This window comes from Stegostoma tigrinum, chromosome 43 (genome assembly GCF_030684315.1).
Source record: "Stegostoma tigrinum isolate sSteTig4 chromosome 43, sSteTig4.hap1, whole genome shotgun sequence".
NCBI lineage: Eukaryota > Metazoa > Chordata > Chondrichthyes > Orectolobiformes > Stegostomatidae > Stegostoma > Stegostoma tigrinum.
In genome coordinates, this window is record NC_081396.1 from 8,325,148 (window position 1) to 8,351,303 (window position 26,156).

Genomic DNA, 26,156 nt, shown 5'->3' on the forward strand with positions numbered 1-26,156 from the left:
CAATGACTGAAGACGGGGCAAGTGCGGGAGCCGATGGAAGAAGGAGTGGTGCAGGGGGAGGAACAGCGAGGAGCGCAAATGAAATCGAGCCAGTGTTGACTATAGGATTCGTTAACACCAGGCGCAGGTTCTCAGATCCACATTAGGAACTCCCGGTCCTTCGCTTGCAGCTAACGGGGAAACGGCTACGTGACCCAGGCGCTGATTGGACGCGGGATACCGCCGCCATCTTTGTTGGGGTCTATGTTCCGCGGCACGCATGCGTGGTGACTCTGGAGGGAGGCAATTTGCAGCAGTTTGACAGGGCTACAGTGAGAAAGGAAGGACTGAAGACACAGCAAACTCAGCAAGAGAGGCGTTTGTCCATTCTGAATTTTTGTCCTGAACTGAATGTGATGGATTTTATTTTAGCAAAATCCTTTGATAGCGGGTTAGACAGAGAGTCTCTTCTGAATTTCTATCCTGGAGCGACCGTGAGGGAATTTTCGTCAAGTACTTTTGCAGGTTATTAAATGGGAATCATTTGCGCTCAGGAAACTCCAACCAAACCTTCGTAACAGCACCGTGGTATATTACCTGTCAAAGACTTCAGTGGCTCAAGAAGGAAGTTCCCCATTTTTTCCAGAGCAGTTAGAGTTTGGGAATAATTACTGGTGCTCTCATCCTTGAGCAAATATTTTCAAAAAAATCAAAATCAAACGAGGACTTGAATATCAATAGTATTTGAGAGTGGAAGGAAAACGGTTTGATTTGTCTGCTTGGAAAAAAATTCAGATCTATATCTGACTGTGAAGGTACTAAGCTATTCAAGTATGTTTAGGTGATGAGCAGGGGTTAAGAAAATCTGGTGTATATTCATCATGGTACAGAAAGTGAACATTAAGCCCGTTCAGGTTCTTTGCAAAATAATTCAGTCAGTCTCAACCCCCCTGCTCTTTCCCTAACTCCCTGTAAGTTTATTTCCCCCACAAGCGCTCATCCAACTTCCTTCATCAATCATTAATAGAATCAGTTCTGCCACCATTATGGATAGTAGATTCTGTATATTACCAGTCAATGCAAAACAAATGATTCTTGGTCTTCTATCCCTTCCCTGACAGGTTAAAGCTGTATCCCCAATTCCTGTTGCATCATCCACTGGGAAGTGCTTTTCTTTTGTCTACCAAATCTAAACCTGTTTAAACCTTTTACACCTCTATGAAATCTTGCCTCAAATCCTTTTCTTAAAGCTGAACAACCCCAAACTAACGTTGTAACTAAATTTCCTTTATTCGGCCAACATAGTCTTCCTGAGTTTGTTCTCATTACTTTATTTATGAAACCAAAGATCCCATATATTTTGCGAACTTCTCCCTCAATATATCCTGTTACCTTTAATGGTTTTGCACATCAGCCTCCAAATCCCGCAAACTCTTTAAATCTGTAAAATTCAGTATATAGTCACTGTCCCTATTGCTTCTGCCAAAATGTTTCACCTCATTGCTTTCTTGGAATATACAATCTTGAAATATTAACTCTGTTTCTGTCTGTGCAGAAACTGCTATATCTCTGTTTACTTCCAGCATATCCTAATTTGAGGGTTATATTCCTGAAATTCAATCGATTAAAATATGATTTCATCAAAGCTTTCAGGATTTAAATTTGGAATTGGTGATGTTGATAAGAAAGGAATTATTTTAACTGTTTGTGAAAATCAGGTTGAGGGGACGTGGTCTAAAACTGAGAGACTGACTGTTCAGCAGTGAATGTAGAAATGCTTCTTTTGACAAAATTGGTACAAGGTTGGGAATTGCTTTGTCAAATATTAGGTCGTGCATGATCTGTGCATGTTAAATCTGAAAAATTGTTCTGTAAAAGCGTCCTATTAGACTCAAAACGTTAAATCTGTTCTCTCTCCTGTGTCTTTCCAAAGGGTGTGTTGGTGGATTTGGGAGATTCTGTCAAACATCTGGTTGAGCTACAGATGTTTGAAGTCTGTCTCCCTTTTCTCCTTTTCCACCTGTCTCTCTCTCTCCCAGAGAGGTCACAGTCTTATATAAATCCAAACTGGGTACCTCCCCGAAGGATATGAATGAACCAGTGGGTTTTTATGACCTTCTCTTTTACTGTTACTTCTTTCCCCAGCACCAGCCCACAAATTCATTCACCTCCATTTCACCGCCTGCCTTTGTGTTTTTCTTCCTGTTTTAAATATATTTTACAGGGCTTTGGAAAAGGACAATCTTCAGTCAAGAAGCACAAACCAAACACCAAGAATTGAGGGAGACGCTCATCAGGATCTGAATTTCATCGTATTTTGAACATGGAAGGAGAGAAATTGTACACATGTTCTGAATGTGGACAAGGCTTCAGTCGATCCTCTGGCTTGTCAAGGCACAAGCGTAGCCACACTAGAGAGAAGCCATGGAAATGCAGGGACTGTGGGAAAGGATTCAACTACCCCTTCGAAGTGGAAATTCATCAGCGCACTCATACTGGGGAGAGGCCATTCACCTGCCTTGAGTGTGGGAAGGGATTCACCAAGTCGTCCGAACTGCTGACACACCAGCGGGTTCACACTGGCGAGAGGCCTTTCACCTGCACTGAGTGTGGAAAGGGATTCACTCGATCATCCCACCTCTTGAAACACCAACGAGTTCACAATGGCGAGAGACCGTTCCGGTGCTCTCACTGTGGCACTGGGTTCAGACAATCGTCTCACCTCACTGTCCACCAGCGCAGTCACACTGGGGAGAGACCCTTCACTTGCTTGGCCTGTGGCAAAGGATTCACTCGCTCGTTCGACCTGCTCAGACACAAGCAGATCCACACCGGGGAGAGGCCATTCACCTGCTCTGAGTGTGGGAAGGGATTCACTCAGTTGTCCAATCTCCTGAGGCACCAACTCGTTCACAATAGTGAAAGGCCCTTCAAATGCGAAGACTGCGGGAAGTGCTATAAAAGTTCTGGGGAACTGATGTCCCATCAACGTGTGCACACGGACGAGAGACCATTCAGGTGCTCTCACTGTGGAACTGGGTTCAGGCGATCATCTGACCTCGCTGTACACCAGCGAGGTCACACTGGGGAGAGGCCGTTCACCTGCTCTGAGTGTGGGAAGGGATTCATTTCCTCAACCACCCTGCTGACACATCAGCGAGTTCACCAGTAATATCAAAGATTGGATTTTGCTGTTCAATCACATCTAGGACTGAACTGTGTTTGCTACGGTTTATTTCTACTGATGTTCCTACGCCATAGGTCAATTATGGGAGCAGATGTTTTAAATAAAGATCAAACCAATTTAGCTTTTTCCAAAACACAGGATGTTGAGTCTTTTTAAAATCTCAAACAACCTAGATCCTTTTGAAGGGCTCTCCCCTCATCTGTTTTCTCCATCCTCACCTGCAATAACAAGTGTAAGGGGCTTGTGGAGCTTCTTTCACATGAACATTGCAACCACCCTCCTTCCACTCGGCCAGCAGGCCAAACCGTCTCCAGTGTTCTTCCTGGATCAACCCCCCCATCTTGCTGAGTCCTCTAGTTGCTCTTCCCTCTTCTCTGCTGCCCTGTTAGGGTTGATCTTCTCCATGAGACACACCTTTGCTCCTGAGATCAGATGCTGTCTTAACTGCTGACTGCCCAATCTTCCTATATTGTTTATAGTTCTCTCGTTGTGCTGTCGCCCTCATCTTTAAACTCACTATCATCACCCATCGTCCTTCCAGACTCCTGACCTATCTCCACCATTCCTTTCCTTCCAAAGTCTTGGAATTGGCTCTCTTTGGTATTTGTATCCTTAATCCCTCTTCGTTCTCATTTATATGCTGCTTTTAAGTGATATCATCCAAAAACAGTGTGTTAGTTTTCATATGGACCAATATCCTGTTGGGGAGATTTGCTAGTGCTACTGCAGAGGCTTTAAATTAGTAAAAGGGTGGGGTGAGAAAAAAAGATAGGTCTGAGGATGGCACGCTAAATAAGGGGAGAAAGTTAAATAGTCAAGGCAGGCAGTGGTAGAGAACAAGGTGAGACTGATAAATTAAACTGCATTTACTTTAATGCAGAGTCCTGACAGGTAAGACAGATGAACTAAAGGCATGGTTGGAACAAGGGACTGGGATATCATAGCAATTACAAAAATGGGGGATAAGACTGGCAGCTTAATATCCCAGGGTATAGATGCTATAAGAATGATAGAAAGGGAGGGCAGGAGAGGAGGGGAAGTGGGGCTTTTGGTTAAGGATAACGTTCTAGTTGTACTTGAGGATAATCCAGGCAGACATCCACTGAAGTTACATCAGTGGAACTGAAATATAAAAAAGGGGTGATCACCTTATTGGGATTGTACTATAGGGCCTACAATAATCAGCAGGAAATTGAGAAGCAAATGTGTAAGGAGATCTCAGATATACGTAAGAATAATAAGATTGTAATAATAGGGGAAGTTTAACTTCCCAAAAGATTGACTAGGACTGTGACAGTGTTCAGAGTTAGATGAAGAGGAACTTGTTAAGTGTGTAGAAGAATGTTTTCTTATTCAATATGTGGATGTACCTATGAGGGAAAGACAAAACTTGGCTTTCTCTTGGGAAATAAGGCAGGACAAGTGACTGAGGTGTCACTGGGGAAGCCCTTCGGGGCAAGTGATCATAATTCTATTCATTTTAAAATAGTTATGGAAAAGGTTTGACTTGACCTAAAAGTTCTAAATTGGACTAAGGCCAATTTTGACAGTATTAGGCTAGAACTTACAAAAACTTGATTGGAGGAGGCAGTTTGCAGGAAAAGGGATGTTTGCAAAGTGGGAGGCCTTCAAAAATGAGATAATCAGAGCTCAGAGACAGTCTGCTCCTGTTAGTGTGTGGCACTGGGTCTGATAGGCATAGGGAACGCTGGATAGCTAGAGAAATTGAGGCTTGGGTCAGGTATAGACTGCTGAGATCAAGAGAATTCCTAGAGGAGAATAGGGGAGGGAAATCGAGGGGAAAAAGGGGGATGTGGGATAACTTTGGCAAATAGAGTTAAGGAGAATCCAAGGAATTCTACAAAGATATTCAGGGCAAAAGAGTAACAATGCAGAGAATCAGGCTCCTTAAAGATCAATGAGACCTTCTTTGTGTGGAACCACGGGGGATGGATGAGATATTAAGTGAATATTTCACATCAGGATTTACTGTGGAGAAGGGTAGGGAAGCCACAGAACCTGGAGAAATAAATAGTGTTGTCTTGAAAAGCAACTGCATTACAGAAGAGGAGGTGCTGGCAGTCTTCAAATGCGTAAAGGTAGATAAATCCTTGAGACCTGATCAGGTATATCCCAGAACTTTGTGGGAAGCTAGTGAAGTAATTGCTGGGCCCCTTGCTGAGATATTTGTATTATCGACAGCTGTGGATGAGATGCAAGAAGACTAGAGGTTGACTAATGTGATGTCATTATTTAATAAAAGTAGTAAGGAAAATCCAGGGAACTATAGACTAGTGTGTCTTATATAAGTGTTCATAGAATCCCTACAGTGTGGAAACAGGCCCATCGGCCCAACAAATCCACACCAACCCTCAAAGCATCCCACTCAGACTCATTCCCCTATAACCCACCCTATCTACACATCCCTGAACATTATGGGCAATTTAGCATGGACAATCCATTAGCCTGCACATCTTTGGGCTGTGAGGAGGAACCGGAGCATCCAGAAGAAAACCACGCAGACACAGGGGGAATGTGCAAACTCCACACAGTCACCCAAGGATGAAATCAAACCCTGGCCCCTGGCACTGTAAGGCAGCAGTGGTAACCACTGAGCCACCATGCCACCCACGTTATTGGAGGGGACTCTGAGGGACAGAATTTACCTGCATCTGGAAAGGCAGATTGATTAGGGATAGTCAACATGGCTTTGTGTATGGGAAACCGTGTCTCATTAACTTGATTGAGCATTTTGAAGAGGTGAGAAAGAAGATTGATGAGGACAGAGTGGTAAATGTTATCCAAAAGGACTTCAGCAAAGCATGTGACAAGGCTCCGCATGGAAGACTGGTTAGTAAGATTAGATCGCAAGAAATCTGGGGGGTGGGGGGCTGGCCAATTACATACAAAATTGGCTTGAAGGTAGGAGGCAGATGTAGTAGAGGTGACAAAGTGTGGAGCTGGAGGAACACAGCAGCCCAGGCAGTGTTAGAAGAACAGGAAGGCTGACATTTCGGGTTGGGACCCTTCATTTTCTGAAGAAGGGTCCCGACTGAAATGTCAGCTTTCCTGCTCCTCTGATGCTGCCTGGCCTGTTGCGTTCCTCCAGCTCCACACTTTGTTATCTCTGACTCCAACATCTGCAGTTCTTGTTTTCTCAATAGTAGTAGAGGTGGTGTTTTTCAGACTGGAGGCCTATGACTCTGGCAATGATCAGTGCTGGGTCCACTGCGTTTTGGATGTGGATGTGAGTACAGGAGGTACAGTTACTAAGTTTGCAGATGACACCAAAATTGCTGGTGCAGTGATCAATGAAGAAGGTTATCTCAGAGTACCGCAGGACCTTGACGAAAAGAGCCAAGGAATGGCAGATGCTGTTTAATTGCAATAGATGTGAGGTGTTGCATTTTGATAAGACAAACCAGGGCAGGACTCACATGATTAATTGTAGGACCCTGGGGTTTATTACTGGACAAAGAGACCAAGGAGTACAGGAGCACACTTCCTTGAAATTGGAGTCACAGGTGGACACGGTAATGATGAAGGCATTTGACACACTTGTCTTCATTGGTCAGTGCAGGAGTCAGGACATCATGTTGTGGCTGTACAGGACACTGGTGAGGCCACTTTTAGAATACTGCATTCACTTCAGGTCTCCCCATGCAGAAAAAATTTACAAGGATGTTGCAGAGATTGGAGGGTTTGAGTTATAGGGAGAGGCTGAACATGCTGGGACTTTTATCCTTGGAGTGTCAGAGGTTGAGGGGTGGTTTAGAGGTTTTTAAAATCATGAGGGGCATGGATAGGGTGAATAGCTGAAGTTTTTTGTTTCCCAGGGAAGGGGAGTCCAAAGCCAAACAGCATATGGATAAGGCGAAAGCAAAAAGGGACCTGAGTGGCAACATTTTCACACAGTGTGTGGTGCATTTATGGAATGAAATGCCAGAGGAGGTGGTGGAGGCTGGTACAATTATGACATTTGGGTACATGAATACAAAGAGTTCAGAGGAATATGGGCTAAATGCAAGCAAATGGGAATGGTTCAGTTTAGGACATCCAGTCAGCATGGACAAGTTGGACTGAAGGGTCTGTTTATAACTATTATTGTATATACACTGACAATGCTCAGCTCTACCTCACCATCATCTCTCTCCATTCCTCCACTTTTATTAGTTATTCAATTACTGATAACATATCCAGAGCTGGAATTAAAAAGTGGAAAGATGAAAGTCATTGGCTCCAGTCACTACAACACTTTCTGATCTCTGATTACTGAATCTACTCCTTCAGACAGCACATCAAAAGTAAAAGTATGGTGATAATATGGTTAGTGATTAGATATGATAAGTGTTGGATAGGCTAGCGAAACTTCAAAGTTAACAAAGCACCAGGATTGGATGAAATGCATCCGAGGAAGTGAGAGTGGAATTGCAGAGGTGCCGGCCACGGTCTTTCAGTCTTCCCTGGACTCAACTGAGGTGCTAGAGGAGTTAAGAATTGCTGACATTTTGACCTTGTTCAATAAAGGTTGTAAAGATAGGCCAGCAATTACAGAACGGTCAATTTAACCTCAAGTGCTGGAGAAGCATCTAGATATAATTACTTGGAATAGAAATAGTAGTCACATGGGTAAAGGAGGGTTACTTAGGAAAACCAGCATGGATATCCAAAGGAGAAATTGCATTTGACTAACTTGCTGGAATTTTCAATTGAGGCCACAGAAAGATTGATGCAGCTCATGCATGTGCCACAGTATACAATGCCACTGAATATACTGGTAAAGAGAGCATCTACATCCTTGGTAAAGAGAAACACAAAATTTCCATTTAACATCTCAGCATCTTCTCCACTGTTACTAGACTTCTGAACAGACCTCTCAAATTTTCAACTTAATGTTGATCTCACTCACTGTGCACCTTCTCTGCAGCCGTAACATTGTAGTCTTCACTCTGTTCTATTACCTTAATGCACTTTGTACGGCACTCCTGTACTGCACACGAAAGTTTTCACTGTACTTAGGTATATTTGACAATAATAAATTAAAATCAAATTAAATCAAAGGTGGTAATGAGCAAGTTAGACAAAGGAGAGCCAGTCGTCTTGATCTCTTTCGATTTCCTATAGGCCTTTGACAAGGTGCTACGTAGGAGGCAGTCACATAAGAGCCCATGGTGTAAGGGGCAATGTACTGGCATAGATGGAGGATTGGCTAACTGGCAGAAGACAAAGAGTGGGGATAAAGGGGAATTTCTCAAGATAACTTCTGAGGACTAGTGGAGTTCTGCAAGGATTAGCGTTGAGATCACAACTATTCACTTTTGATATCTAACAGGGGATTTAATAGAGCCATACAAAGATGATCAGAGGATTAGATAGGGTGGACAGTGTGCGTCTTTTTCCAAGGATGATGACTTTAGCTTGTACAAGGGGGCATAGCTACAAATTGAGGGGTGATAGATTTAAGACAGATGTCAGAGGCAGGTTCTTTACTCAGGGAGTGGAAAGGGCGTGGAACACCCTGCCTGCCAATGTAGTTAACTCAGCCACATTAGGGGCATTTAAACAGTTCTCGGATAAGCATATGGATAATGATGGGATAGTGTGAGGGAGGGGCTTAGATTAGTTCACAGGTTTGTGCAACTTCGAGGGCCGAAGGGCCTGTTCTGCGCTGTATTGTTCTATGTTCTATGGTATGAATGATCTTGATGAGGGATGGACGGCATTGTTGCTAAGTTTTCAGAGGAAAGAGGGAAGGACGGATACTGTCGACGAGCAAGGAGGACTCGGGACCATTTTCTCCCATCAAGTGTAACATCATCCCTTCTCCCTTGGGTTCACTCTCATCGATTAGAGGAGCAGCTCCACAGGCTCGGTCCTCCAGTCCCACCCCTCATTCACTCCCATTGGTTAAAGGGACTGTCGCTCAGGGTACAGCCTAGAAACACCGCCCCTCCAACTGGACCGAAGGTGTCACAGTGAGCATGCGCAGTGCTGTGAGGTTGGGGGACGCGGTGGAAGATTGGGGAGATGTTTGTGGTGACCGGGAAGCTTCACCAACAGCAACACCTGGAGCAGGTCTCACACACGTACACTTCACGATTAAAAAGCTGCCGGCAACGGGTGGGGAGCGATAGACCAGTCAGTTGGTGAGTGGAAAGAGTTCCTCAACACCTTGTGTAAGCCGCAAACCCTGTCCCATCAAACGGGACGATGGCCCAGGCTGAAATTCCAGCGACAGGCTCGTGGGAGTGCGACTGCCATCTTTGTTAGGGGCACCGGGCTGCGGGGCGCCTGTGCCATCTTTTTAGGGGCAATATTTGGAATGACTGGGTGGAGCTTGTTGTCCATTGTTGAGAATGGATACAAATAATCCATCAAGCTGCATGAAGCTTTCACGCCTGATGTCTTACTGATGAGGCAGAACGGCGCTACGAAAAAAGCGGCATGGTGGCTCACAGCGCCAGGGACCCGGGTTGGACTCCGCCCTCGGGTGACTGTGTGGAGTTTGCACATTTACCTCCCCGCCTCCCCCCGTGTCTGCGTGGGTTTCCTCCGGGGGCTCCGGTTTCTCACAGTCCACTGATGTGCAGGCGAGGTGGACCGGCCATTCTAAATTGCCTTTAGTGTTCAGAGATGTGTAGTTTAGGTGGGTTCTGGGTGGGATGCTTTGAGGGTCGATGTGGGCTTGTTGGGCTGAAGGGCCTGTTTCCACACTGTGTGGGGATTCTTTGAAAAAAGGGAAGCAAATCTTGCTGTCCAGATCCTGTTAGTTCTTTGAACATTCAAGTAAAATAAAGAACTGTGGATGCTGGAAGTCAGAAACAAAAACAAGTTGTTGAGGAAATTCAGCAGGTCTGGCTACATCTGTGTAGAGAAAAAAGTTAATGTTTTGGGTCTAGTGACTCATTCTTCAGAACTGATGGTAGCTAGGAGAGGATATCTCTGAAGGCATTTATGAAATAAGAGTGTGTGATTGGTGGAAATGGAGCCTACCACTTCAACACACCACACCAAATATTCACTGGCTGAACTTTCTGTGTAGGGCCTGTTCAGTATTCCAGTGAGGCTCAGAGCAAGCGAGAAGAGCAACATCTCGCTTTCCACTTGAGGACCCTGCATCTTTCAGGGTTTAATATTATGTTCAATAACTTTCAGACCTGAGCACCTTCTTCACTGTCCTTTACCTAACCCCACACCCACACCTCAGAACTTGTCATCGTATGTGCTACTTTCAGCATAGCTAACTCATGCTTATCTACCAATTGCCCCAGTGTTTAGCTTTTCTATCTTCCCCAGCTTACCTATTATCCATCCCTTTTTCTGCCTAACTAATTTTCTCTGTCTCTGTCTATCATGTACTCCTCTCCCTTCTGTCTTCAGCATGTATGCAACATTTCCTAGCTACTATTAGTTCTAAAGAAGAGTCACTGGAGTCAAACTGTTAGTTGCTTTCTCTCCACAGATGCTGTCAGACCTGAGTTTCTCCAGCAATTTCAGTTTTAGTTGCTGTATAAAAATGCTTTCATGCATTTTCTTCTAGAGATGGCCAAATATCTTTAATTTGGGTATTGTTGTAGAACAGAGGGACTTAGTGTGTTCAGGTACATAATTCTTTGATGTTTGCATCATATATGCACAGGGTGGTTAAAAAGGTGTTTGGCACACTTGCCTTTATTGCTCAGTCCTTCGAGGGTAGGAGTTCAAAAGTCATGTTGAGGTTATACAGGATATTGGTGAGGAATACTGTGTCCAGTTCTCGTCACCCAGTTATAGGAAGGACATTATTAAGCTGGAGAGGGTTCAGAAGAGATCTACCAAGACATTTCCAGGTGTAGAAGGTTTGAGTTGTGGAGAAAGGCTGGGACCTTTATCACTGGAGTGCAGGAGGTTGAGAGGCAACCTTATAGAAGTTGATAAAATAATGAGGGGTATAGATAAAGTTATTGTAGTTGCCTTTTCCTAAGGATGGCGGAGTTTCAGATTTGGCGGACACATTTTTAAGGTGAGAGGAGATTTTAAACAAAACATGAGAGGAAATTTTTTTTACGTGAAAGGTGATTCGTGTGTCGAATGAACTTCCTGAAATGATGGACGCATGTACTATCACAGCATTCAAAAGACTTTTGGATGTGTACGTGAATAGGAAATGTTTAAAGGGATATGGGCCAGGAGCAGGCAGGTGGAAATAGTTTAGCTTGAGATTATGTTTGGCGAAGACTGGTTGGACTGAAGGGTCTGTTTCTGTGCTGCATAAACCTATAACTCTATATCTTGAATTGTAAGTCAAAGCAAGGGTAAGGATTTTCTTCTCTGAACTCCTGACCTTATTAAAAGTGATGTATTTTTAAAAAAGCTCCTATACAGGATATTACAACAGGATTCACAAACGAGAAACTCATACCATACCAAAAATCTGACAGGAACTTGATTCACCAGGACCTGGATATTATCAGCCTTTTGAGTGTAAGTATTGAGTTCTAGCTCATGACCATAGAGTCATAGTAATAGAGGCATACAGCATGGAAACAGACCCTTCAGTCCAACTTGTCCATGCTGACCAGACATCCCAATCTGACCTAGTTCCATTTGCCAGCATTTAGCCCGTATCCCTCTACACCCTTCTATTTTGTATACCCATCCACTTGCTGTAAGATGTAGGAACAGCCTACTGAGTCAACTCCAACACTGAAAGAGATCACGGCTGATCTGATAATCCTCAGCCCCATTTTCCTGCCTCCTGTACATAACACTTGGTTCTCTTAATGAGTACAAATTTTCTACCTCCACCTGAATACACAATACAACCCAAACTCAAAAGTCCTCTCGGCTAAAGAATTTCAGAGATTCATTACCCTCTGACAGAAAAAAAATTCCTTCTCTTTACTGTCTTAAAGGGCCTCCCCTCATTTTATGATTTTGTCCTCTAGCCCACAAAGAGAAACAGCTTCTCCAATCTATCCCATCAAGTCCCCTAAAAATCCAAATGTTTCAATAAGGTCAGCTCTCGTTCTTCAAAGCTCCAATGAGTACAAGCAAAACCCATTAAATGTCTCCACATAAGACAGTCTCTCTGTACACGTGATCAGTCAAATGAAATTCCTCTGGAATGCCTCCAATATCAGGATATTTTAATTTAGACAAAAGGACGGACCAAAAGTGTTCACAGTATTTTGTCTGTGGCCTAAGTAGTGCCTCATGTATTTTCAGCAAGCCTTTTTTTGTACACTATTCCCATTGAAATAATATTCAACATTCCACTTGTCTTCCCTGATACCTGCTGAATGTAGATGCTAGCCTTTTGTGATTTATGCACGCAGACTCTCAAATCCTCCCGTTGTCTTGCTTTCTGAGCTATAGCTTTTAAAAAATATTCAACTACTCTATTCTTCATGCCAAAGCACCTAACCTCGCCCTTTTCCACATTATATTCCATCTGCCCAGTTTTTATTGCTGGCTCATCTAACCTGTCTGGATCCATCTGCAGGCTGTTTGTCCTATCCTCACAGCTTAGCTCCCCACCTATAGTTATTTCATCTGCAAACTTGGCTACAGAGCATTCACATTAATATGTACTGCCAAATAATTGTGGCCCTCACACTGATCCCTCTGTTACAGTACAGGTTGCCAGCCTGAATACACAATGCCCCCAATCCCATATGTCTGGTCTCTATTAGTTAGCCAATCCTCTCTATGCCGATATACTTCTTCCAACGTTATGGACTCATGTGGTAACTTATCAAAGCCCTTGTTAAAATCCAAATATATTACATCCACTGCTTCTCTTCCATCTATGCTTCTTAAAATTTTGGTAGATTTCTCAGGAATGATTTCCTTTCATGATGACATGTTGACTCTGTTTGATCATATTGTGCTTTTCTAAATGCTCTGCGATTGCATCTTTTATGGTAGAATCTAACATTTTCCCAATAACAGAAGCTCAGCTAACTGGCCTACAGCTATCTGTTCTTCGTCTCCTTCCCTTTTTAAATAAATGTGTGATATTGGCAGTTTTCCTCTCCACTGGGACTTTCTCTTAAGGATCTAAGGACAGCTGAAAGATGACTTATCAGTGCTTGCGTTATCTCTGCAGCTGCTTTCTTTCTTTCTCCAGGATACATACTGTCAGGGTTTTAGTAACATTAGTTTCCCTAGAGATGGTTAATATGTTTATTTTCTCTCTTCCTTTTGCCCCTCGATTACTTAGTATTTTTGGAATGCTATTTGTGATTTCACAGAATCATAGAATCCCTACAGTGCAGAAAGAGACCATTTGGCCCATCTAATTTGCATTGACCCTGCAAAGAGCATCCCACCCAGACTCAGCTTCCCACCCTATTACCATGGCCCCATATTTACCATGGCTTACCCACCTAGCCTGCATGCCCTAGACACTACAGGGCAATTTAGCATGACCAATCCACATCTTATGCTGCACACCTTTGGACTGTGGGAGGAAACCGGAGCACCCAGCGGAAACCCACACAGACACAAGGAGAACTTGGAAGCTCCAGGCAGACGGTCATCTGAAGCTGGGATTGTTACCAAGTCCCTGGCACTGCTGAGACACCGTGTTGTCCCTGCTATGTAGACTGATGCAAAGTACTGACTCAAATCCTCTGCCATGTTCTGGTTCTCCAGTGTTAATTTCCCACTCTCATTCTCTAAGGAACTCAAGTTCACTTTCTTTTCTCTCTGCACTTTTATATATTTCATAAAGCTCTTGGTGGCTGTTTTGATATGTCTTTGCAAGTTTACCCTCAAAGTTCATTTCCTCCCTATCTTTTGTGGGCATCTTTTTGGTTTTAAATCTTTTCCTAATCTTTGCCACTTTCTTTTTCTTTCAATTTGATGTTATTCTTAATTTGGCTGGTTAATCAGGGTTGGCTGTCATTTTCCTAAAATCCTTCTTTCTCCCTGAGATATGTCTTAGCACGTGAGCCATGAACTATTTTTCCTCAACCATCTTTGCTGCTAAACTCCTTACCCAGTTCACACCAACTATCATTGCCCTCATTCCTTTGTAATTACCCTTTTTTCAATTTAGCGAAGTTGTTTCTGACCTAACTTTCTCCCAGTCAAACTGAATGCTAGATATCATCATTGATGTTCACATTTGCTCTTCAGATTTCTTGGTGACTTTGCCCAAGACCTTACAGTCCTGCAATCTTTTTATGATCAGCTAATGAGAATCACTTTTATCTACTTTGTCTAACTGTCTCATAAAGGCCTCTAGCAAATCTTGTCTCAGTCTCCTTTGCCACACTGAGAACTATCGCAGTGTTTCCAAGTTCCTGACACCCCAATGCATAATTCAGACCCTTCACCACTGATGCACAGTGCCAGTAAAGTGTACCATCTACAAAATGCACCGCATTAATTCCAACTCCCATACTTCTGCCACCTTGAATGTGCTGCAAACACGTGGGAACTTTCTAAGCCACACATCATCCTGACTTGGAAATATATTGCTGTTGTTTTTCCACTGTTGCAGGGCCAGAATCCTAACTCCATTCCCACCCGTCCTCTGAACAGCATTGTTTTGGGTTGGGGTGGAGAGCTGTCAAGACAGCAGCTCACCACCACCTTTTTAAGGCAATAAATGCTGGACCCAGCCAGTGGCTCCCACATACCGTGAACAAATAATAGAAGAAAATTAACCTTTCAAATAAAATTCATCATTCTTTCAACCATTCTGGTAGATCTCCTCACGCCCCGTGTCAGGGACCCTCCCATCCTTCAATGTGTGGTGATCTCTGGTTTTCACAGACCCAGGTGAGCTTTATTCCTGACAAGTGCATGGTGATGTCACCCATTCACTGGGGATTTCCTCAACCACAAGATTTCTCCTCTGTCTCCCGTGCTCCTTATATCGTCCCAGCTGCCGGCTCTGCCAGGAGATGTTTGAATTCATAACAATGAAATTGTTTCAGAGATAGGTATTTTGAGCATTTGTCTACAAATTTTGAATTTCTTGTGCAGTGCTCCATGGGAGGTTGCATAGCAATGGAGGTGGTGTGACTCCTTTACTGGAATGGGGAGGGCATGGCCAGAGAACTAGACTGAACCGTTCAGAGGAGATGTTAGGAAGCACTTCTCCGTACAAATGGTGGGAAGTGTTTGGAACTCTTCCACAAGCAGCAGTGGATCCAGGATCAGTTGTTTAGTTTTAAATGGTATATGGAGTTAGGACACAGATTAGCCACAATCTTGTTGAATGGTGGAATAGGCTGGAGGGGCTGAATGGCCTACTCTTGTTCCCTAGAATCAATCCATCGCTCCACTTCAGCTGTGCTCTCCCTGATAACATCTCTGACTTTGTCCCACTTCCTCTCCCTCTGCCAATGGCAAATATGGGCCAGGTTTTGTGCATCTCTGTTACTTCGGCCAACCATATCAACTTCCGATTTCCACCATTCCCCAGCAAAGCAGTGATGACTCACCAGTTTTATCTTTCTGTCTTCCCCTGGTCAGGGATTGGTTTTTGTGCACTAGAGTCAAGTTTCCCTTCCACTTCTGAACTTGCGTTGACCGTCAGATTCTGAGGGGGCTCGGCAGTGTAGATGTTGAGGGGATGTTTCTACAGTTAGAATCTTGAACCAGGGAATGTACAAAATAAGTGGAAGCTCAATTAATACTTATGGATGAAGGTTTTTGTTTTCTCACAAAGGATTGTGCATGTCTGGAATTTGCTACTCACAAGAGTTGTGGAGGCTAGGTCACTGAGGGCATTTGTAGAGGAGATAGATAGGCTTTTGAAATATCAGAGAATTGAAGAATATGGGGTGCTAGCACAGAAGAGAGCTTGGGACCTGCTGCAGATCAGCCATGATATTATGAAATGGTGGAGCGGGTTTCAGGGTCTAAATAGACCATTCATGCTCCTCCCCCTGACATTCTTAAAAGGGCCACAGTCACAGAAGCCTACAGTACAGAAAACGGCCCTTTGTTGAACTGAGTATGCACCAGTCAAAAAGAACCACCTCACCAATCCAATCCCAGCGATAGCACTTGGCCCGTACTCCCATATTGACTTGGCATTGCAAACGCACATCGAACTACGACTTAAATGTTATACGGCTTTCTGTCTCTACCACCCTTACAGGCTGGGTGTTCTGGGTTCCCAACACCCTCTCGGAGAAAAACAATTTCTTATCCCCTCTGGACCTCCTGCCCCTTGCCCTAAATCTATATCCCCATGATCATTGGCCTCTCCCTCGAAGGGAAAGGTTTCTTCCTGTCTGTGCCCCTCAGAATTTTAGACAGCTCAGTCATCACCCCAAGGAAAATAACCCTGGTCTGTCCAATCTCATAACTAAAAAACTCCAGTTCAAGTAACATTGTGGTAAATCTCCTCTGCACCGTCTCCAATACGATCACTAGGCTACAATTTCGTGGACTCCAAAACCGCAAGCAATAGTCTAGCTGCGGTCTAGCCAATATTTGATATGATTCAGTCCAGAAGATTTCATAATTGTTATTTCATTGTACTACCCCCACAAAGTACCACGTTCATGCAGTTTAATTTCGCAATGCGCCTTTGTGTTTTTTGAGTGCGGTGTCTCAATTTCCTCGTTCCGTTTTCGTTCAGTTTCACAGCGTATTAAAACCTGAGGATTTTCTGTTCGGAGAATCAAGTGAACCGTCACATCAGGTTCTGTTGGATCCAGCCAGTTTATTATAAGCGAGGCCTCACCCGGATTGGAACATGGAAGAAACAAGCACCGTTCCCGGTGCCGAGAAACCGTACGCGTGTTCTGTGTGTGGACGAGGCTTCGCCAGATCATCTGACCTCCCGGAGCATAAATGCAGTCAGAACAGGCAGAAACCATGGAAATGTGCCGTCTGTGGGAAAGGATTCATTTCTCCATCCAAGGTTGAAACCCATCGACGCAGTCACACAGGGGAGAGGCCGTTCACCTGCTCTGCGTGTGGGAAGGGCTTCACACAATCGTCCAACCTGCTGAGACACCAACGGGTTCACACTGAGGAGAGACCGTTTAAGTGCTCCGAGTGTGGGAAGTGCCACAAAAGCTACGATGAACTGGCATGCCATCAACGGGTTCACACCGAGGAGAAGCCATTCGGTTGCCCTCGCTGCGGGACTGGGTTCAGGCGCTCGTCTGACCTCAGTGTACACCGGCGGGTTCACACCGGCGAGAGACCGTTCACCTGCTCCGAGTGCGGGAAGGGCTTCGCTCAGTCGTCCAACCTGCTGACCCACCAGCGGGTCCACACCGGGGAGAGGCCGTTCTCCTGCTCCGAGTGCGGGAAAGGCTTCACTGCTTCGTCTGTTCTTCTGGCGCACCAGCGGGTTCACACCGGGGAGAGGCCATTCACCTGCTCCGAGTGCGGGAAGGGCTTCACGTCCTCGTCCACCCTGCTGACCCACCAGCGGGTTCACAGTGAGGAGACCCCGTTCATGTGCTCTCACTGCGGGACTGGGTTCAAGCACTCCTCTCAACTCATTGTACACCAGAGACTTCACAGTGGGGAGAGACCATTCACCTGCTCTGACTGCGGGAAGGGATTTACTCAGTCATCCCACCTACGGAGGCACCAGCATGTTCACCAGTGAATGCAGCGATCACGTTTCGTTGTTAAATCAGACCCTGGAAGAATTTATAATTAATAAGGAGACAGATCACTATTTGACTTTAAAGAAGGCGTTGAAACCATTAAGATACAATCACTGGCAAATGAGAGTGAAAATCATGCAGTTGGTTGTCAGAATTTTTCAATTTTGTTTGCAAAATGTCAGAAGACTGGGAAATTGCAAACATTTGTGCCGTTCGTCAAAACAAAATTGGGGTCAAGATAAGTCTATGACCTGCAGCCCACCCAGTTTAGTTTGGGTTGTTCAGAATCCTCTAGAAAAATTAGTTTGGGACAAAATTGGTTATCACAAAGACAATTTTTTTTGTTAGAGTAGGAAGAGCTAGCACGAATTTATTGGTTATCACAAAGACAATTTTTTGTTAGAGTAGGGAGAGCTAGCACGAATTTATGAGGCAAAGGTTTTGTTTAACCAACTTGCTAGCGATTTCTTTTTGAGGAAATAAGAGGATTGATCAGACACACTCTGTTTTGTACTGCCTGTGGAATTCCAAAAGGCTTTTGATACAGTGCTAAACAACAGACTTGAGGAGAGATCCTGGAATAAAACACAGTAACGATATGGATACAGAATTGACTGCGAGGCAGTAAACAGAGAGGAGTGGTTAATGGGTGTTTTCTTTTCAAGCTGATGGAAGGCTTATCGTCCAGTTCCTTAAAGTTTCAACATTGACAGTTACCTTTCCTATTATTCTTTTGTCATGAATTGGTTTGAAACCAACTTTCGCACACATCTATAATGATTCGGTGACTAATTTTAAAATACAACCTAATAAAGATAAATGCCACAACCGTATGATTGGACGAAGCAGTAGCCTCTTGGACACTTCTTTATTAGTCGAAGTGGGCTGCAGAATCAAAAGCTCATGTACTTCCTGATGGGACGGAGGTATTAAAATATTATGCTAAAAACTGCAATGGAGATAGGAGTCAAATGAGTGTAAGTTACCACTATCCTGTAAAACAATGTAATTTCCTCACATAATCTCTGAGATGAGCCATCGGCAGCTTTTTCTCTCCCTGCCCCCAAAATCTGCAACGCAAGCCTCTATCTTGATGGTAACTGTTTAATGCTGACCAAGGAGTTTGCAGCTCAGTTATTTTGAAACATATGTCAATCACAGGGTCAATGTTACTTCAGACAACATCTACTGACAGTATCCAAACCCCTAGCCTCACTTTGTAGCCTGGTCCTGTTTTTATGTTCTCTGCTTGTTTTCAAGTTACTTTTATCAATACAGCAAAGTAGAATTGACATTTCAGCAAAATGCTTCCACCCCTGATAAATTGGTATCCGTACATTGTTTTAGAATTTTTAGGCTATTGCTAACTGTTTTTATTATTATTATTATTATTATTTGTATCTCTCCTTGCATGTTTTGTGAGTGTGTCTCTATTTCCAAATCATCTCTCCCACCCCCACATCCAAATAGTGTGAAATAAACCTTACTTCTCCTGTAGTTCTGGTGCTGTTCTTACAAAGTCAAGCAAAAAGCATATGGAAACATTCCACAGCTATTCAAATTGGGGGGGGGGGGGGGGGGTGATAAAAAAATCTGTTTCTGGCCAGGTTGTGGAAATACAGAGGAAGGTTAGTTTTAAAACTTGTGATCCGTCTGTAACACCAGCAAGCTTAGTTCTGTAGAAATGATCGTTGTCAGTCTGGGATGGAAAATCTCTTGGTTTGACTTCGCTGAACACCTAGTCATCTCTTCCAGCACAGCCACAACGCAGGCATCTGCCTGATAATGTCCAAAATTGAGATTCTTTAACGTGGCTTAATATGTACTTGGAATTAGTTTCTCAAGGGCTTTATGTTTTAAAAAAAACTTAGAATTAATGATAGTAATATAAAATTACTTATTACCTATTTCTTGAAACACCGGACTACTTGTGTTGTCTTTCGTAGGAGGAAAGAGTACTGGCTAAATAGCTAATTTCACAGACTTTCTGATTTAATCATCATCTTTGAAGTTTCATTTTCTGGCCAGAATGAATGTCCAAGAATTATTTTAACATATAGGTGAATCTTTAACTCTGGATGGTAAGACTCACTCTTTTTAAAAGCTAGTTAGTGTGAATTGATGCAGCAACAATACCACTGTACTGTCACTTCCCAGCAGCTATTTCCTGTCTTGACAAAAAGCAGCACAAATCTTACTCGGGCAGTTTTTGCCTCATTGGTCTAATCCTGATCATCACCAAACTGATAGAAAGTGACATTGACAGTCCTGAGAAGCACTTAGCAATAACCTACTCACTGGGCGTTCAGTTCCTACTAAGTTCCTGACCTTATGGTAGCCAAATGTGGACAAAGGAGCTGTATTTCTCAGGCAAGATGAGAATAACAGCCTTTTAACCCCAAGGCTACATTTGAATGAGTGCAGCATCAGGTCAGTGGGAATTGGGGTGAAAGCACTTCACTAGTTACAGCAATCCCTTAACACAAAAGAAGATTGTTATGGGTGCCAGAGGTAATCACTGCAGGACTTCCTCAGGGGTTTTGTGCTTGGTCCAACCAACTATAGCTGACTCAGCAATGACCTTCCCTTTATCATATTGCTCCCCGATGATTGCACAATATTCACCACTCCTCAAACACAGAAGCAGTCCACAAATGAGACAAGATTTGATCAAAAACCATTGATACAGTTCCAAGTCAGGATGATGGGTCACTTGCAGGGAGTTTGCATTTGCTGGTGTTTCTGTGAAAATGCCACCATGTCCTTCCAGATGGCAGAGGTCAAGGTTTTACAAAGTGCTGGCAAATTCTTTGTCAATGTAGCGGTTCTTTTTGTAAATAGTACATAGTGCAGCCTGTACATGTCGGTGGTGGAGTGAATGTCGAAGGTGCTCATTGGAAATCAGATTTGCAGAATTATTACAGTGCAGGAGGTAGCAATTTGGGTCCAACCTGTATGTGCGAGCTCTGAGTGTCTCACTGAGTACCACTCTCCTGCCTGCTGCCCCGAACCCAACATGTTGATCCTTTTAATAAAGCCTTATTCTTTACATGAATATCTTGACTGAAACACATAGACTGAAATATCAATCAACTGCTTTGTCCTGGATGGAGCTGACTTTGTGGAATATGGTTGGTGCTGCTGCCATCCAGGTTAACAGAGCGTATACTGCTACACTCCGTGTGTCTTGCAGATGGGTGGACAGACTTTTGGAGACAGGAGATAAGCTGATAACCAAAGAATTCCCAGCCTCTGGCTTGCATTTGTAACTACGATATTTACTTGGCTAGACCAGTTCAGTTTCTGGTCAAATTTAATTACAGGAAGGATGTGGAAGCTTCAGAGAAGGTGCAGAGAAGATTTACCAGAATGCTTCCTAAAATCGAGGGCAGGTCTTACAAGGATACGTTGAGGGAGCTAGGGCTTCTCTCATTGGAGCAAAGGAGGATAAGAGGTGACTTGATAGAGGTGTACAAGATGATGAGAGGCAGAGATAGAGTGGATAGCCAGAAACATTTCCCACCATGGAAACGACTATCACGGGGGGGCATAATTTTAAGATGATTGGAGGAAGGAACGGGGCAGATATCAGAGGTAGATTCTTTACACAGAGACTGGTGGGTGCACGAAATGCACTGTTAGCGATGGTAGTAGTCAGATACATTCGGGACATTTAAATGACTCTTGGATAGGCACATAGACGATAGTAAAATAAAGGGTCTGCAGGTTAGTTTGATCTTAGAGTAGGATGAGAGGTTGGCACATCATGGGCTGACGGGCCTGTACTGTTCTTAACTTGCATGACTGCACAAAGGTCTACTCAACACTCAAGACAGGTGAATGGTTTCTCCCCATTGAATTTTCTGATGTACCTTTAAGCTGGAAATATGAGCAAATCCCTTCTCACAATTGGAGCGGGTTAGTGGACTCTCTTCAGTGTGTCAGTGTTGATGAACTTCTGTCTAGGATGGAAATCTGAATCCCTTTCCACCGTCTACACATTTCCATGATTTTACCAGGATACCAGTGGCTACATCTCTCCAGATTGAAGGATTGGTTGAATCCTTGTCTGGAAACAAAAAAAAACGTACGTGGCTTTACACCCTGCTGTAAATGGTGCAATGTTTTTTGAGTCTGTGTAACTGGTGAAAGCGCTTTCCGCGGTTAGTTCATTGGAAAACTCTCGTTCGGATGTGCCTGTGTCTCGGTGATTTTCCAATCACACTGATATTTGAAATCTTTCTCCTCAGAGAAAACAAACATTTCCCCTTGCACATTGGGAGGGCAGTGATGTTCAGCTCCTGTTGAATGCAGTGACTGTTAGATCTCGACCTGGTGGTTTGTTTGGCTTTCCTGATCTACATCCTGCTCATCCTTGTGGCAGGAGATGGCAAACCTGTTCACTGTCAGGAAAGCAGAGAAATCATAATTAGGCAATTCCAGTTTCTGTGGAATATTTTCCTCTCTTTGTGCCCTCAAAATTATGAATCCCCATCCTACAGTCTCTCCCACCCTCCTTCATAGGAATATTGGGTAAATCTCTCCAAGTCATTCTGGTTTAAAACTGGAGACAAAACCCTCCTCCTCCTTTGACCCAGCTGGTAAAAAGACCAGCGCAAGCGCACAGTCGATTGGTGAGCAAAGCCGTGCCATACGAGGAAGAAGTGTTGCTCGGACGCCTGCTTCAACCAATCGGTATCAATGAAGAGACGGGACATGACTGCGGCGCGAAACATGCACAACGCGAAGGCTGAGTGGGTGCAATGGGCTGAACCTTGAGACAGAGACATTCCTCCTCAAGACCCCAGTTAGAAACTCCAACTCTTGAATCTGGAAACTGCTTTGACTGCGCGATTGAAGGAGAGCAAAAACAGTGTTGGAAAATCTCAGCAGGTCTGGCAGCATCTGTGGAGAGAAAATAAGAATTAGAATTTCAGTGACCCTTCTTCAGAACTGATTGGAGCCGGGAAAGGTTTGGAATATATGCGAAAAAAAACGGAGTGAGGCAAGGAGTAAACCAATAGATGGAGATGTTGTATATACCCCAGAGAGAGACAAGAAGATCAGCTGGGCAGACAGAGGAATGGGTAAAGGTCAGCCTGGCAGAACGAATAGCTGCTAATGGGGACTGTTACAAACTGACGGGCTGTTTGTGGTAGAGCCCATGTGCTGACAAGGCCTGGTGTGTGGGGTTTGGGGGTAAGGACATGGGAGAACATGCTCAAGCCTTAAAATTGTTCAACTTGGTACTGAATCCAGAAGGCTGCAGGTTTCACAAGTGGAAATGAGGTATTCTTCTTCCAGCGCATGCTGAGCTTTGCTGGAACACTACAGCAAGCCCAAACAATGATGTTGGCCAGGGAACACAGCATCATCTGATCTGTGTTGAAATGGCAGGCAACCGAAAGCTCAGGGTCACTTCCTTGAACAGAGCTTAGGTGTTCTACAAAGAGCCGCCTAGCCTGCACTTTATGTCCGCAATGTGGAGGAAGCTACACTGTGAGCAGCGAATACAGTCGACTAGATTGGTGAAGTGCAGGTAAATTGCTGCTTCAACTGAAAGGTGTTTCTTGGGCCTTGAATAGTGAGGAGGGGAGGGTAGGAAGTGAATGGGCAGGCATTACACCTTTTGCAATTGCAAAGGAAGGTGCCATGGGGAGGCATTGAGATGAAGGAATGGAACAGGGTGTCCCAAAGGGAACAATCCCTGTAGAAGGCTGACAAGGGAGGGGAGTGGAATACATGTTGTGGTGGCAGAAGTGGCAGCTAATGATCCTTTGGATGCGGATGCCGGTGGGACAGGCTGTGTTTTATTCTCTCTCTGGGCTAAATCTCCACTTATCATTTATTGGTCCAGCCACCTCTTTAGCACATGTACCAACCGCTTCCCAGCTACAATCAGTTCTGAAAAAGGGTCACTGGACCCAAAACATTATCTCTCCTTTCTTTCCACAGATGCTGCCAGACCTGCTGAAGTTTCTGATTTCCACCATCCACAGGTCTTTGGGCCATTTTTTTGTTTAGAAGGGAAGAATTTATACACAGCAACTTTCAACCATGAAAAATATTTCGCTTTTTGAATTTCTATCCTGACTGACAGGGAGGAAGTTTTGAAACTCCTTTGACAGTGCGTTGGAATAATCATAAGAAATAGGAGGCAGCACAGGCCATTTCAACCCTTCAAGCCCCTCCAGCTATTTTAAAATATCATGATTCATCCACCTAGGCCTCCACTCCCTTTTCTGCCAGCCCCTCAAAGCTGTCATTACCCTAACAATTCAAAACTCAATACACATCTTTAATTACTTTGTGCAATATGGCCTCCCCAATTTTCTGGGGTGCAGAATTCCAGACTTCACTATCCTCAGAGGAAAATCTCCTTCCCTTCTCAGTTTTAAATGACAATCCCTTTATTTGAGAGATCCCCATCACTGGGATCATCTCAATGGTCACCCCATTGTTCTAAACACTAATTAATAACAGCCTAGAACAAACACAGAAGATGCAAGAGAAACTCAACAAGTCTGGAAGCATCTAAAGAGGTACAAAGAGTTAACATTTTGAGTCTGGTAGGATTCTTCAGAACTGAGGCTGAACCTGATTAGCCATTCTAAATAAGTTAGCCCCTTCATCCTAGGATTCAGCCCAGCAAATCTCTTTCAAACTGTTTCCAATGCTAATATGTCACTTCTTGAAAACTGTACACAGTACTGGGAGTGCAGTCTCACCAACACCTTGTACATTTGAAGCAAAACTTCCCTACTTTTAAACTCACATCAACTAGTGATAAAGACGTAAATTTTATTTGCCTTCTCAATTACTTACTGTGTTTGCATGATAATTTGGTGTGTGTTTCATGCACAAGACACATCTGTGTTGCTTTTTTTAGAGTCTCTATTTAAATGATGGCCTGCTTCTTGATTCTTCCTGCCAATGAACATGACTTTGCTATATCAAATTGCATTTGCCACGTTTTTGCCCACTGACTCAACCTATATATTACATGTATATATACAAGAAATACATACAATGGGAGAACAGGGGAATTAACAGACCAAACTCAAACCAAGTGTGTTTGGCTTTTCAAATTTCTATCCTAGACTGACAGTAATGGATGTTGGAAACACCACTGTAGAGGCTGAGAAGGGAAGGATTTATGTGCAGCAAACTCTACTGAATTTCTGTCCCAAACTGACAGCAAATTTCTGCTGCAAATATCTTTTACTGGACATTGGGGGAAACATTTTCAGGCAAAAAGCTCAACCCAAACATCACCATCATCACATGCCATCCTGACTTGAAACTGTTTCGACTGTTCCTTCACTGTCACTGGGTGAAAGCCTGGAACTCCCACCTTGTGGGTGTCCCTTTTGGTGATGGGCGGCACCAAATGCCAGCCTCGCTGGTGTCGCCCACATCTTGTGAAAGGTTAAAGAAAAACAAATCTGGGCAGTCTGTATGATGGAACTGTGTATAACACTGTTCAGGGCACAGTGGAGTAGAGTGCGCAGTTCTGGTCAGTGCACCAGTGGAAGGCTGTGACTGCACTAGAGAGGGTGTAGAGGAGACTCACTGGGATGTTCCTAGGATAGAGCAGTTTAACTCCGTACAGAGGCTGGATAGACTATGATGTCTTCTTCGAAGAAGCGGAGGTTGAGGTGGATCTGATTGAAGTCTATAAAATTATGAGGGGCAGACATAAGGATGGTAAGAAGGAACTTTTCCCCTTTTGCTAACAGGATCGATAATAAACGTACACAGATTTAAGATACAGGGCAGTAGTATTAGTGGGCATTTGGGAAGAAGTTGTGTTGTTTCAGCCAGAGGGTGGTAGGTACATGGAACTCACAGTGCAGGGGCAGGAACAATCACAACATGTAAGAAATATTTTGATGAATGCCATGGATCAAGTGCTGGGATATGCGATTGAAGTAGATAGGTACTTGATGATTGACTCAGACGACCCAAAGGGTCTCCTTCCAAGCTGCATCACTCGATGACCCTCTCTAATGCTTCACGTCCTCCCTGAATGCAGCCCCCAAAACCAGACAAGACATTCCAGCATGGACCAAGCTGGTGTGGGTCACATAAACTGAAACATAACCTGAACTCCGAGATTGCCCCAGACAGACTGAAATGGAAAACCAAACAGATCACTCACCATGAGAAAATGAGAAGATGAATGGTCACTATTTCGGGTGGCACTTCTTCAGAATGAACACCTCCCACCAGCATCACTAACCAGACCCAACCTCTATGTCCGCTGAATATGCCTTCGACCACTCATGCACCCATTGCTCATCCATCCATTGCACCCATCCTGGACCAACATTCAGTATTGAGAGATTTTAGGGAGATCGTGTGCGCTTCTGTATAATTCAAATAGATTAGCTTCGATTACTTAATATATATTA

At 43.9% G+C, this 26,156-nt stretch overlaps 2 protein-coding genes and 1 long non-coding RNA gene across 3 annotated transcripts in view; 1 reads left to right on the plus strand and 2 right to left on the minus strand.

Moving 5' to 3' along the window:
- LOC125449074 (zinc finger protein 420-like) lies at positions 1-19,214 on the plus strand. The gene is made up of 4 exons (XM_048524691.2): positions 1-794; positions 2,204-3,147; positions 10,962-10,964; positions 16,985-19,214. The coding sequence occupies exons 2-4, from the start codon at positions 2,303-2,305 to the stop codon at positions 17,739-17,741; spliced, it is 1,605 nt and encodes a 534-aa protein (XP_048380648.2). The 5' UTR covers positions 1-794; positions 2,204-2,302; the 3' UTR covers positions 17,742-19,214.
- Positions 1-26,156, minus strand: part of LOC125448879 (uncharacterized) — a 57,265-nt gene that overhangs the window by 18,980 nt on the left and 12,129 nt on the right. The window contains exons 6-12 of the mRNA XM_059641831.1: positions 25,097-25,221; positions 20,303-20,372; positions 17,084-17,645; positions 16,671-16,955; positions 13,709-13,893; positions 2,618-2,785; positions 577-664 (exon numbers count right to left, since the gene is read on the minus strand). Coding sequence (XP_059497814.1) covers positions 577-664; positions 2,618-2,785; positions 13,709-13,893; positions 16,671-16,955; positions 17,084-17,645; positions 20,303-20,372; positions 25,097-25,221 — 1,483 coding nt within the window. The remainder of the gene's footprint in view (positions 1-576; positions 665-2,617; positions 2,786-13,708; positions 13,894-16,670; positions 16,956-17,083; positions 17,646-20,302; positions 20,373-25,096; positions 25,222-26,156) is intronic.
- The window catches only part of LOC132206785 (uncharacterized), a 17,413-nt gene continuing 8,075 nt past the window's right edge, over positions 16,819-26,156 (minus strand). The window contains exon 2 of the long non-coding RNA XR_009443156.1: positions 16,819-26,111. This is a non-coding gene — a long non-coding RNA (uncharacterized LOC132206785). The remainder of the gene's footprint in view (positions 26,112-26,156) is intronic.

Coding starts and splice junctions, on each gene's coding strand:
- LOC125449074 (XM_048524691.2), top strand. CDS start 2,303: ATGGAAGGAGAGAAATTGTACACATGTTCTGAATGTGGACAAGGCTTC.